This window comes from Ovis canadensis, chromosome 23 (assembly GCF_042477335.2).
Source record: "Ovis canadensis isolate MfBH-ARS-UI-01 breed Bighorn chromosome 23, ARS-UI_OviCan_v2, whole genome shotgun sequence".
In the NCBI taxonomy this organism is placed as follows: domain Eukaryota; kingdom Metazoa; phylum Chordata; class Mammalia; order Artiodactyla; family Bovidae; genus Ovis; species Ovis canadensis.
Genome location: NC_091267.1, coordinates 44,153,411 through 44,166,344, shown reverse-complemented (window position 1 = coordinate 44,166,344; position 12,934 = coordinate 44,153,411). Strand labels below are relative to the sequence as shown.

General features: G+C 36.7%; 1 protein-coding gene across 2 annotated transcripts in view; it reads left to right on the top strand.

Annotated features, from left to right (window-relative positions):
* TAF4B (TATA-box binding protein associated factor 4b) overlaps positions 1–12,934 on the top strand; it is a 100,579-nt gene that overhangs the window by 53,492 nt on the left and 34,153 nt on the right. For both annotated transcript variants that reach the window (XM_069569212.1, XM_069569213.1), the window contains exons 11-13: positions 2,794–2,924; positions 7,287–7,412; positions 12,179–12,235. In XM_069569212.1, coding sequence (XP_069425313.1) covers positions 2,794–2,924; positions 7,287–7,412; positions 12,179–12,235 — 314 coding nt within the window. The remainder of the gene's footprint in view (positions 1–2,793; positions 2,925–7,286; positions 7,413–12,178; positions 12,236–12,934) is intronic.

The window sequence follows — 12,934 nt, the reverse complement described above, 5'->3', positions numbered from 1 at the left end:
CTGCAGTGATTTTGGAGCCCAGAAAAACAAAGTCAGCCACTGTTTCCACTGTTTCCCCATCTATTTGCCATGAAGTGATGGAACCAGATGCCATGATCTTAGTTTTCTGAATGTTGAGCTTTAAGCCAACACTTTTTTCACTCTCATCTTTCACTTTCAGAATTTACGTTAGTTTAAAAGAATTGGAATTCAGAAAAGTTAATTGTAAAATGTTTGTTTGCAGTTTGCTTGTGTTTTGACTGCTGTCCTCTCCAGCCCTCCCTCTCCCTCTTTCTTCTCCCCCTCTCTTTCCTTCTCTTTCGTTTTCTTCATTGCATTCTGTTTTGTACTGTGCAGGGGCCGTTTCCTTAATTTGGGATTAAGCCTAAGCACATACCTTTCTGTGATGGCTTGGGAAATTTGCTGGTGTTTTAACAGCTTTTAGCCACATAATTATTTAGAACTCTGGTGGAGCACAAGTAGATTCGTACTTAATTTTATCAATACCCTGCCCCCTTCTAAATTTTATTTCTAGCTTGATTTAGACCTTGACTGTGTGATAGGAGAAATTTTAGTATTGAAAGAACATTTTTGATCTTTTAGGACAGAGATTGGCAGGTTGTTTTTTTTTTCCTGCAGAGGACCAGATAGTAAATGTTTGCTACTTTGTGGGCAAATATAGTCTGTGTAGCAACTGCTCACCTCTACTGTTACATTACAAAAGAAGCTGTAGACAATATATGAACAAATAGGAAAGACTGTTTTCCCATCAAACTGTCTATAGAGACCAGATTGAGTTTGCTAACCTCTGCTTTCAGGGAGAATTCTGGGGATAAGTCTTTGTATTTTCAGTTCTTAGTGATAAAACACAAACTTGTCATTTAATATGACGGAAAATTGCAAAACTTCTTCCCTTTAATTACCTAAGCTTTTAAAACAAAAACCATAGAGTGAACGGAGTTATATATTTCTAGGAATGTTCTTCATTTATAATAAAATTCCATGTTCACAGAACAGGTCAGAACCAAGATCATTTTTTAATAACAGGAGTTATAAATTAACCCAAAGAATTTGGGGAGGAAGATTTTCTTACTTGAATATGGTAGGGGAGTAAACATGCCAGTGTTGTTCTTTTTTTGCCAATTACCAAAGTTAAATTACAGAGACTTTCTATAAAATCACATAGTAAGCTTTTGACTACCAACTTGATCTCCTTAATCAGTTAATGATGACTTTACCAAAGAGAGTGTTTTATTTTAAAGTGAGACTTTAACTTTGTAATTCTGTCATGTTTTATCATCAGTTTAGTGAGGATATTAGAAAATTTGATTGTTCACTAAGCCCTGAAATTGTTGGCAACTCTGAACACTTGTTTATTTGTAGTATTTTAGAAATACAGATTATTTCTTTAACTTAGGCTTCTGTTTTATACATATGAAGTTATCTTCAAAGTTTTTTCCCAGACACTATATTATTAAATGTTCATTTTTCTTAAAGTATCAACTGGCATATCATCCTCTACATACCCATGTTTACTTATAATTTTAACCACTGGGTTGTTTTGAAATTGTATTATTGCTGCTATACAAGGCCCCACTATTTATTTATGCTAATGTTTTAGTAAAGTGGATTTGACTTTCCAGTTTTTTCCCCTTCCTTGAATCATGTATTGGTGATGAATTCAGTTTTGCTACGAAGTAATGAACTACATTTTGAAGGTTTGGTACAGATGAAGCTGAATCGTTTTATATTCTTTTTCTGTCTGGTTTAACATAGCCCATGTTTTAAACTAAAGTTCAATTCTTATGGCAGCATTTCTTATGATCAAACAATATATTTAAGATTTGTTGGCTTTTTTAATTAAAGTTTATTTTTTTTACAATCCTTATTCACACTTTGAGTATATAACAATGCATTTCAGATAGATTGCAAATTAAATATTATATTTTTAAATTTGTGTAAATGCATATGTTAAAAACAAACACAATAGCACTTAGAAAACTCATTTAGATGAGATTACATAATTGCGTGTATCTTTAGGGTTATCATCTCTGATGATACAGGTGGTTTCACTGAGCTGGAGAACTGCTATTTAAATACTGATGAGGTTGTTTTATAAATGAGCTTCTGCTTTGGGCTATGTAGTCTAAATTGTTTTCCTGAAACTTTCTTCCTAGTTAGTAGAAGGAAGAAGAGAAGTTTGGTTTATTTATAGAAAAAGATATAGTGAAAGAGAAGTTTTTAAAATTGATAAGTAAAATGATGAGGCTTTGAATTCTTTTCAACTTGTAATTATAGAACATGAGTTAGTGCAAAGTAAGCATGATTGGTATTGGACAAAAAGTATAGGTGTGTCGTGTAGATAAGTTATTAACATAGACTCACAATCTGAATTCATGGAAATAAATGTTGTAAATTGCTAACAGTGTCAAACAGGGCAAAATGTAATTTTCTATTTTTTTAATTACTAAAATTAGCAGAATACAGCACTAATTTCTGCAGTTACCATTTTCCTCCCTGAACACTAGACTTGATTTGTGTTCTTATTAACTTTGTCCTATAAATGACCTTGCAAGGAGAATGATTCTAGAGGCTAAGTGAAACAATGTCTATATTTTCTGAGGCTCCAGGCTAGGTTTTATTAATGTAATGTCTAAGATCTTTGAAGTTGTGACTTTACCAGGAAAATCATAATCTCCAAACCTTTATTCATAATGGGTATGACTTCCAGGGGGAACAGAATACCTGCTGTGCTAATTATTTCAATTATCAGCCTCTACTAAAACACGTAATGGATTTTCCCTGCTTCCACAGGTAAAAAGCATGACATTACGGAACTTAATTCTGATGCTGTGAACTTGATCTCCCATGCAACACAGGAGCGATTACGAAGCCTTCTAGAAAAGCTGACGACAATTGCTCAGCATCGAATGACCACTTACAAGGTAAAGGAAACCATTAGAGAAGACCAAACTCTTCTGTCTCCTTTTTGTTCTGTTAAAGGTAGCTTTTTGATATGGATTCATATTCTAGGTACATTTTCCAAGGAAATGGTTGAGACATAATTCATATTGGTAGAAAATCAAAATCTCATTCCTAATGTGCCTTATTTAGATATGTTTACATGACAAATAAATAGAGTTTCGGTAGTATCCAAAGCTTCTGTGTTAGTGTAGACTGAAAGACGCATCTGTTATGCCTGAGGCTTCTCTTCCTAAAGCTCTTGACTGGAAAGGGGAGGATATGTTAGAAGGATATATTGGGTAGCTGTGTTCTCTTCAGTGATCCGTACTCTGCTGGCAACTCCCATTTTCTTTCAGTGAATTAAGTGATTGCATTGAGGACTTTTATTTTAAAAATTACATGCACAAATAGCCTTGTCTTATTCCTAGTGGTATGAACCAAATCCCTTGCCATCATCAGGATGAAAGCACTAGATTTATTTGTATTATGGTTTCGATGGAGAAAAAATATATTGGTTGATGAGGGTTAAAAAAGAAAAAGATAACCTTTCCTCTCCTATCAAGAAGTGTTCATAGCTAGATTTTATACGACATGGTACATGGGTAACCTTATAAGGTTTTGAGTTTGCAAGAATGGTCATTGTCATGATGTCCTAGACATAGGTTAAAAGGAATCTAGGGAGGTATCAGCTATGCTTATGGTAAATTCCCTGGAGGAAGTCATTCTATTTTCTCCCCTTTCTGCTTCAGAAAAAAATGAAAAAAAGACCCCTAATGTCAGTATTTATTTCTGTGTACTTTTGGAATTTGTCCATTTCTTTTGGGTTCTTTAATTTATTGGCATACCTTTGTTCATAATATTATCTGGTAATCCTTTTTATTTTTGTAAGGTCAGTGATAATGATCCTACTTTCTTTTCTCATTTTGTTTCCTGAAGGTATAAGGTTGGTTACTTATTTACAATCTCCTCTTTTAATGTAGGCATTTCTTTATTGCTATAAAATTCCCTCTAAACACTGCTTTTGCTGCATTCAAAAAGTTTTGGTACATTGTGTTTTTGTTTTCAGTTATCTCTTAGTTATTTTCTAATTTCCCTTGAGACTTCTTTTATCTGTTGGTTATTTAAAAGTATGTTGTTTTATTTCCACGTATTTGTGAAATTTCCAGTGTTCTTTCTGTTGATTTCTAGCGTCATCCCATTGTTGTCAGAGAATATTCTTAGCACAATTCAGTCAGTTTAAATGTAGTGAGGCTTGTTTTGTGGCCTAACATATGATCTTCCTTAGAGGCTATTCTGTGTGCACTTGAGAAGAATGTATATCCTGCTGTTGTTGGGGAGGAGTGTTCAGTATGTCTGCTAGATCTAGTTGGTTTATAGTGTTAGTCCTCTGTTTTCATATTGATATTCTGTCTATTCAATCCAGTATTGAAAGTAAGGTATTAAAGACTTCAACTACTGTTGTAAAACTGTCTCTGTCTGAATTCTCCCCTTTTCCTCACCCTGTTGTTTCAGAGATACATGAGTGTACTTTCATTTACAGCAGACAGTTTCTGTACAAAATGTAGCATGTACATTTAGTATGGGATAGAATTTTTCCAATGATTGATTGTAATGGAATGGTTTCCATTTATTTCCAGTGTAATGTTTACTATCCCAAATACCATCCAAAGCTTTATTATATATAACCTTCAGATGGAGTAGTTCTTGTAAGGTATGTCAGCAGCACATATTCCAAGGATTTAGTTGCCCCAGGCAAAATGGATAGTATCTACTCCACTTAGAAACTCAGTAACTTAGCTTTAAGCTAATACCGCCTTAACTTTCTGCCTTAATATTGTCTATCCTGATTGATTTTTCTCTCTTCTGCCTTTCTTCACACTTACTCTTTAATATACCTAATGCCACTGTGTGAGTTCATGCATATAGAAAGGCAGCTACATGATCATCCTTCTTTAAATGCAAATGATAATCATTTAATTATTTTTCAATCTAATTCAGAATTATACTTAGTTTGTGGACTCTGATTATAATAACTTTTGTGTCACAGATTGAGCCTTGTCCTTATATTTCAGTTCATCCTGATAGGATTTGTTTTTATCTGTGTGGGAAAATTTACTCCATGAATTTCATAACAATGAGCTATTTTTATTAAAAGCAAAATCCCGCCATCTCTTTCGATTTGAAATCCATCTACTTTCGATAATCTTTCACCTGGTTAGATATAATTCTCTAACTAATCATAGTCATAAGTTGAAATTTAAATAAAGAAGTAGAAAGTAAAACACATGTGATGCAAAGCTTCTGATCTTGCTGCCAGGTTTTTCCCCGCTGAAGATATATTAGAGTCTTCTAGTGCCAGTGGCTGTGGAAAAGCTTCAGTGTTTTGCAGCTGAAAGGGGCTGTAGTGCTTTCTTTAGATGGGATTCACGTGATGATGTTATCATTTGGTCTGAATCCTTGTATTTTCATTACTAAACCACCCTCCTCTGTGATCCAAGAAGACTTCAGTTAGACCAGCTGGACAGACAGGAGAGATCATGATAACATTGGGGTTACTGTTATTTAGATAAAGTTAGAGACTCAGTAGAAATAGGGAAGACACTGATTTGTTTAGGATCTGGAAGAGTAAAGGAAGAATGCATTAAGCAAGAGTAGTTTCACTGAGCTGGAAGAGAGTGAGAGAGAGAAGGAATCTTAGCATGGAAATGAGATTGGGTTCAAATTTAGAAAGTCTGTGCCCCTTTTTAATTTAGCATTTGTTGTCCTTTTAAATTAAATCCTCTCAGTAAACTATCTCCAGAGTGTGTGAACACAAAAATGGTAAAAATGAAGTATTTAAGAAACCACTGGTTATTTTGTTTATGCCTGTATGGTTGGCCCATAATGTATTCCATATTCTATCTTGTATTTTATTTAACTTTAAAAAACATTTGAGAATTCTTCTTTGTATTAAACAGAAAGTAAAATAAGTAGCACTAATACATCCTTGTTCGTTATACTATGTAATACTCCTTTGATCCAGTTAAATACCAACAATAAAAATTTAATTTAAAAAGAATCTTGGGCATATGAAATCTCTCAGTCCCAGTTAATTGAATCATCCATGAGCATGGGATAAAACAAAGATGGGAATGGTACTGTAACCAGATTTCCAAGCCAGGCACTGACTGTTGGACTAAATGTTTAAAAACATTCAGTTTTCCTGTTATACAGTCTCCCTCCTATAGCTTAGATGTCTGAATCACTGAGATGAATAAATGCCAGGAAGTCACTCCCCACCCCCACAAGCATATATGTATTAATATTCAGAGAGACGGGTGGTCATATCAGATGAAGAAAATAACAAAGTATTTAGATTATAAAGCACTGTTTTATAGTTTAGCATATCAGAATAAATGAAACTGTAAACTTTATCCTTTTATGGAACATTGAAGATGAATAATTACACTTCTTGTTATGACTCTGATTTATGCAAGTTTCTGCCCAAGTCCATAGCTTAAGGAAATCCTCACAGCAGTGTTTAGGATTTTAATGTTTGCCATTTGATCTTATGTTGTCTTTTGATAGAAGTTGCACAGTGTTTAGGATTTTGTTTGCCATTTGATCTTATGTTGTCTTTTGATAGAAGTTGCATTTGCTTGTCAAAGTTAGACCAATTCAGCAATAGAAGCAGAGATAATAACTTTCATCTTTGGTATATTTTTCAGGGAAGTGATTATTTATTTTTATCTTTTATGGGCCTCAGATTTAATTAATCATTAAAGTCTGATGGGATTGACAGTTTAACTAAAAAGATTTAGATGATAGGTAAACAATACACTGTTTTGCTTTCTATTCCTATTATCAGTATCTGCTGGGCTAATTCCTTTTTCCTCCCCTCTGGACGAAGCTTACTAGGAAAGCTCTTTGAAATTTTTGCTTAATCGCCTCTCACATTTTAAGAATGAGGGCTTCTCTAGCGGTTCAGACAGTAAAGAATCTGCCTGCAATTTAGGAGACCCAGATTCCATCCCTGGGTCAGGAAGATCCACTGCAGGAGGGAATGGCAAGCCACCCCAGTATTCTTGCCTGGAGACTTCCATAGACAGAGGAGCCTGGAGGGCTACAGTCCGTGGGATTGCAAAGAGTTGGGCATGACTGAGGGACTTTCAAACTTCTTTTTAAATTGCCTCTCAGATTTTAAGAATGATTAACATACTTGCTTTGTTTAGCAGAAATAACATTACCTCCTGAAAATTTACCTCCCTATGTATCTTGGTGTAACTGTCTTCAGTTGATTTATAACAAGACCTAATGTAGAGTGTGTTGCCTTGGATCATCAGAAGACTCTTTTTTTCCCCCAGGCAAGTGAAAATTACATCCTGTCTAATGACACCAGATCACAGCTCAAATTTCTTGAAAAGCTAGATCAACTGGAGAAGCAGAGAAAGGATTTAGAAGAAAGAGAAATGTTACTTAAAGCAGCCAAGGTAAGATCCTTTGTGATGTATGAGTGAACATGGCTTGGCAAGGAGGTCAGAATCAGCTTTATCGTTGGTTGACTGTCTTGGTTTTGTTTGGCCATTAGCTGTCTCTGAAGGATTTCTTAAAATGGAATAGTTTTTAAAAGTTTATTTATTTTGAAATCATCCATGCTTATAGAAAGGTTGCCAGAACAACACATCTCCTTTTCCGTTGAGGTTCCCATTTTTAAGATTTTAGTGTACTTGCTCCATCTCCACTGTTTTTGGAAACAGGTACACACTCCCATCATCATTTTTCTTTTCTTCTGTTCTTTTTCTCTTTCAATTCAGAGGTTTCTCGTACTGTTTTCTCTAGTCTTTCTCTGAACCTTTGAAAGCAAGCTTTAGACATGACATCTCATCATCACTCCTGAACATTCTAGCGTGTTTGGAAAATCAGGGACATTCTCCTGTATAACCTTCCATGTCAGGATGTGATTAACATGACATAACCATCTAAGTCCTTAGACCCCAGCCAGATTTCCCCAGCTGTCCCAAATCTTTTTCCTTCAAGGTCCATTTTCCCATTCAGTTATATGTGTCTGTTCAGTTGTCATCTCTTTTCAGACTCCTTCTTTCAGATCTCCTCACCCTTTTCCTTTCATGTCTTTGACAGGTTTCAAGAGTACAGGCCTTTCCTTCTGTAGGTGACTCTGAACCGAAGTTCATCTTGTGTTTCCTTGCGATTTGATTTAGGTCATGCATTCTTGGTGGTTATGCATACATAGAAATGATGCTGCATTCTTCTCAGCTGATTCTTTCAAAAGGCAAACTTGATCAGTTCTCTCTATTTTAAACTTGCCCTTTTCCCCTTCGTAATCAATTAGTTTTTTGTAGAAAGGTATTATAGGATTGTACCAATAATCCCATACCTTATCAAACTCCACTTAGCAAGTTTAGCATCTATAGATGATACCTATGAATCAGCTACATCTACAATGGCTGCCAAATGGTGATTCTTTATTCTTGTCACCTCTTCCACATTTGTTAGTACTGTCTTCTATGGAAGAGCTTTTCTCTCTCTCATTCATTCACTCATTTTTAACAGTATGGCCTCTCAGATTTCTGTTTGATTCAACAGGTTGTAACCTAGTACTGTCATGATTTATTCTGATGCTGAGATCTCTTGAGCGGGAGACCCTTGCAGCTGGCACCTGCTTTTGTCTCATTAACATCATTCACTGAACATGTCCTTACTTTCAGGCACAAGATACTCCAGGCCCAGCTTTCATTCATCCTCCCCAGCCATAGAATCAGTCATTTCTCCCAGGAACCCTGTATTTTTTTGGTTGAGGATGATACCCAGAAACAAGATTAGAGCCTACTGTGTGCTCCTTGCTCAGAGGGTATTATTACATGTAGACCCTGTCAAATAGACAGAGTTAGGAAGCATATGTATGGTATGTATATATGTGTACATATGTGTATAAACACACATAGATCAATAAATATTTTTCTGTGTGTATATGTTATAAAACCATAAATTTATATTATAAAACTATAATTTTTTATATGAATACCTTTGACTCTATTTTATATCTTGGGATTCTTCCTAGCCTTAACCTTTCCATGTTTATAAGTATTTACTCTGTAGTCAGAAACTTGGCTCTCATTATCCTTGATATATTTACTTATATTTGCTATTTACTTATTTGATCAGCGTAACTAATCTTTCAAGCAGCCATGTTGACTGACTCTTCCGTCTGCTACCACTGTCATCCCTACCCTCATTTCATGGCCCATGTAATTGGCCGCCATGCCTGCTGGCCCTTGCCTTGGCGAGCCTCTGCAGCCCTTCATCTCCCTTCTTTCTTGGCCTCTGGTCTGCACCTTCGTGTGTCAGGGTGCACCAGAGCTGTGTGAGCAGCTTCTCACTGCCCACAGTCTCAGTCCCCATCTTGACCCCTCTTGCACTGGGAAAGGCAGCTGGGACAGGCAGATGCTCTTTCCTGAGCCCGTGAGTGTCATAAGCAAACATGCAGCCTCTGTAACGAGGTGGTTTATTGGGATTTTACTTCCAATTACTGTGCTGTAAACAAGGTTATAAACTATTAAATACTTGTTTAGTTCTTATTGGATGTAGTATATTATATTCTCACTTTCCCTTCATTTCACCTTGTAGTCTTGCAGGTTTTCTTACCCAGTAAACAACATTGTTACTCACCCAGCTGTTCAAGCCAAGAAACCTAGGATGTCATCATCAACTCCTTTCCTCTCTTGTCCTGCATCCAGTCACTTCCTATTAAGTTCCCAAAATGTATCCATCACCCTCTCTTCATCGCTGTTGTCACCACTCTAAGTCATCTTGCCCTTGAACACTTATAATATCTTCTAACTAACATCCTTTTCTTTCTACAATCCATTTTTCATACTGTTGTCAGGATAATGTTTTCATAACAAATCATGTGTGTGTCTCTGTTGCATAAAATTCCTTCAGTGGCTTCCCCTTGCACTTAAATTAAAATCCAAACTTCTTACCAAATTTTAAGAGGCACCCACCTCCCTCTCTGACCTTGCCTTGTGATTTTCCCTTCTTGGCTCATTCAGCTCCTGTCACAGTGACCTTTCATTGCGCTCCAAGTTTGTATCCTAGACTACTGATGAGGCATCCAAAAGTGATCGCTGAGTTCCCTTCCCCAGATCTAGTGCAGTTTTGACCTCCTCCGAAAGTTGGAACTATTATCCTTCCAGTTACTTAGACCACAGTCCTAGGCGTCATCCCTGACTCCTCTCTTTACTTCACACCCTGTGTCCAGTCCTGTAAATGTGGTTGGCTCTGCCCCCAACATATGTTTCAATCTAATTATTTATTGTCACCTTCTCTGCTCTGATGCCGGCTCAAATCATCCTCATCTCTGTCCCAGTCTTGTATTCACAACAGTTGTCTTAGAACAGCCTCCTAATTGCTCTGTGTTTCTGTGCCTCCAGTCTTGGGTCCCTTCAGTGCACCCTGTACACGGCCTCCAGGGGCCTTTCAAAAGTGTCTTGTCGGTGGCGTCTCACACCTGTGCTTCAAATCCTCCAGTTGCTTTTTCTTATAAGAAGACTCAAACCCCAACTCCTTACCGTGGCCTGCAAGGCGGCCCCTGGTATCCAGCCACAGCAGCCTCCTTTGTTCCTCAAGTGTGCAACCAGGTTCCCATTGTTTGGCTTCTGCAGTGACTTCTGCCTTCTGCTTGGGGTGTTTTCCCTCAGATCTTTGTGTGGCTGCCTCCTGCTTGTCATTCAGATCTCTACTCAGTTTTCACTCCTTAGCGATGGATTCCATCCCATTCTGGCTGTAGAAGTACTCCCCCGCTTCAATCACATGATCCTGTTTTCTTTATAGCACTTACCATTCTCAGTCATTTTTTATTTTTCCCCATCATAAATATTTTTATGTTTCACAGCTGTGTTTAATTTCTGTAAATTTTATTATTTTCATCTTCTTAGGCAGAGACTTTGTCTTGTCATCTCATTTCTGTATCTCCAAGGCCTAGAACAGTGACAGGTCAAGTAGGGTACATACTATGGGTAGTCAGTAAACGTTGGTTGACTGACAAGGACTTGATAACAAAATGTGCCCGTTTTATACTGAGGCAAAGCATTATATACACAAACATGTACACACACACATATACACACGTTTCTGTGTGAATACATACATACACATACTCATTCTCTCCTAATGTAAATGTAATAATAAAGGAGTTTTCTTAGTTTCAGTTGGAGTGAAGTTGTTCTATTAGACTTAGTATTAAGTCTAAGTATTAGACTAAGTATTAAGGTGTTTAAAATTGGAAGGCACTCAATCTAAACAGTTTCTGGTGTTTTCCTTTAACAAAATTCTATCAAATTAGGAAAATACATTTAGCTTTTATTTTGTTAGCCTACCTTTAGTTAGCTAATGTTTCATTTTATAGAATAAATATTCAGATTTATAAGGAATTAAGTAATTTTGTTAGAATGAGAAAAAGGATACACCTGTCCATAGCGTCTTTTTCAGCAGACGAATGTCCATGGTGTCAAAAATGAAATTCCTTCCTTACCTTTTGATCCATCATAGCATTACATGTAGAAGGTAGCTCTCTTCTTTTAGAAGTCTTCCAAAATTACTCATTTTTGGAGCATTGAACTGAATTAGCATGGAAAGAAACATTCAATAAACAATTTTTGAACTTTTACTTGGGCACAGCATTCAACTAAGTGCAACAGAGACTCCAAAGAAGAAAACATACTCTAGTGAAAACACTGGGATGTATTTCTCCCTTAATTCTTAAAAATTACACTTTTGAAGAGAGAGAAATTCAGTTCAAAGTCTGTCAGTTTCTTGATTTTAATAGTCTTTGAAATACCATATGTTTTATCAAAATGGCTTCACCTGAGGATTAGCCAGTGTTGATTGTTTTCATCCATTTAAGCCAACAGTTATCCTCCTTTGCTTTCCTTCCTCTGTACCATCCATTTTTCAGTTTTTAGTGTTCCAACAAGAACAACGTCATGCCTCAACTGGACCTGACCGACATTGTTAGCATCATTTTCTGTATAAACTTCCTCCAGGCTAGAACTGCAGCAGCCAGCCCAGATGAAGGGGTGGGAGGAGGTAGGGGGAGCACGGGACTGGATTGAGGCATTTTCCCCCAGAGCTAAGGTTTTCAATCACAAGAGAAAATTGTCATTTATTAAATATTTAACGGCAACTATGGTGTTTAGATGCTAGTAATTTCTATTAAAATTTTCTTTTCCTTTGATAGAGTCGTTCCAATAAAGAAGATCCAGAACAGCTGAGATTAAAGCAGAAAGCCAAAGAGGTAGGACTTTCAAGTTACCATGCTTGTCTTTGTGTTGAAGGGAAGGTTGGCAGCTCTCTCCTGGCAATTAGGTCAGGGTTTATTTTGCTGTTGCATACCATTTGCCGAAGCCTTGGGGAAGGACAGGAACTGCTGAAGGCAAGGGCAGTGCTTCAAATGAGGTCAATGAGTTATGTGCTCTCTTTTTAAAATTTATTTTCAAGGCTTAGGCCTGTCTAGAAATGGCTCTTTGTAAACTCCAGCAGCCCAGTTGGAGGAATATAATGTGGGATTAAGAAAAAAAAGAAAAGAAAAAAAGAAACTTCTGAGATTTAGCATCTGGGACTGTACAATAGGCTACATTTTTCCAGGGTAATTGTTCGTTTTGTAAATCTGATACTGCTTATAATTCTTTGGCTGGGAGGTGGTACTGGGATTTAGTTTTAAATGGAAAACGCCTCTGGCTTTTAATTTTCTGGGCCCAGCAGTTTTCTGTTCTGGAATGGAGCCCTTGTTTCACACAGTTCATGTTTAGCTGCAGGGGTTTTAGTTTATAGCTTAGACTGGTTAAGCTTTTACTCCCAGAGGCCTCTGCATAGCAACTGTAGAAATCAACAAATAAGTTCATTTATGTCTGCAGCCTCCTCTCAGTAGCTGACTTTTTACATTTCCCAATATCCATTTCCTGACTTTTCTAGCCCCAGAGAAAAAAGCTCCACT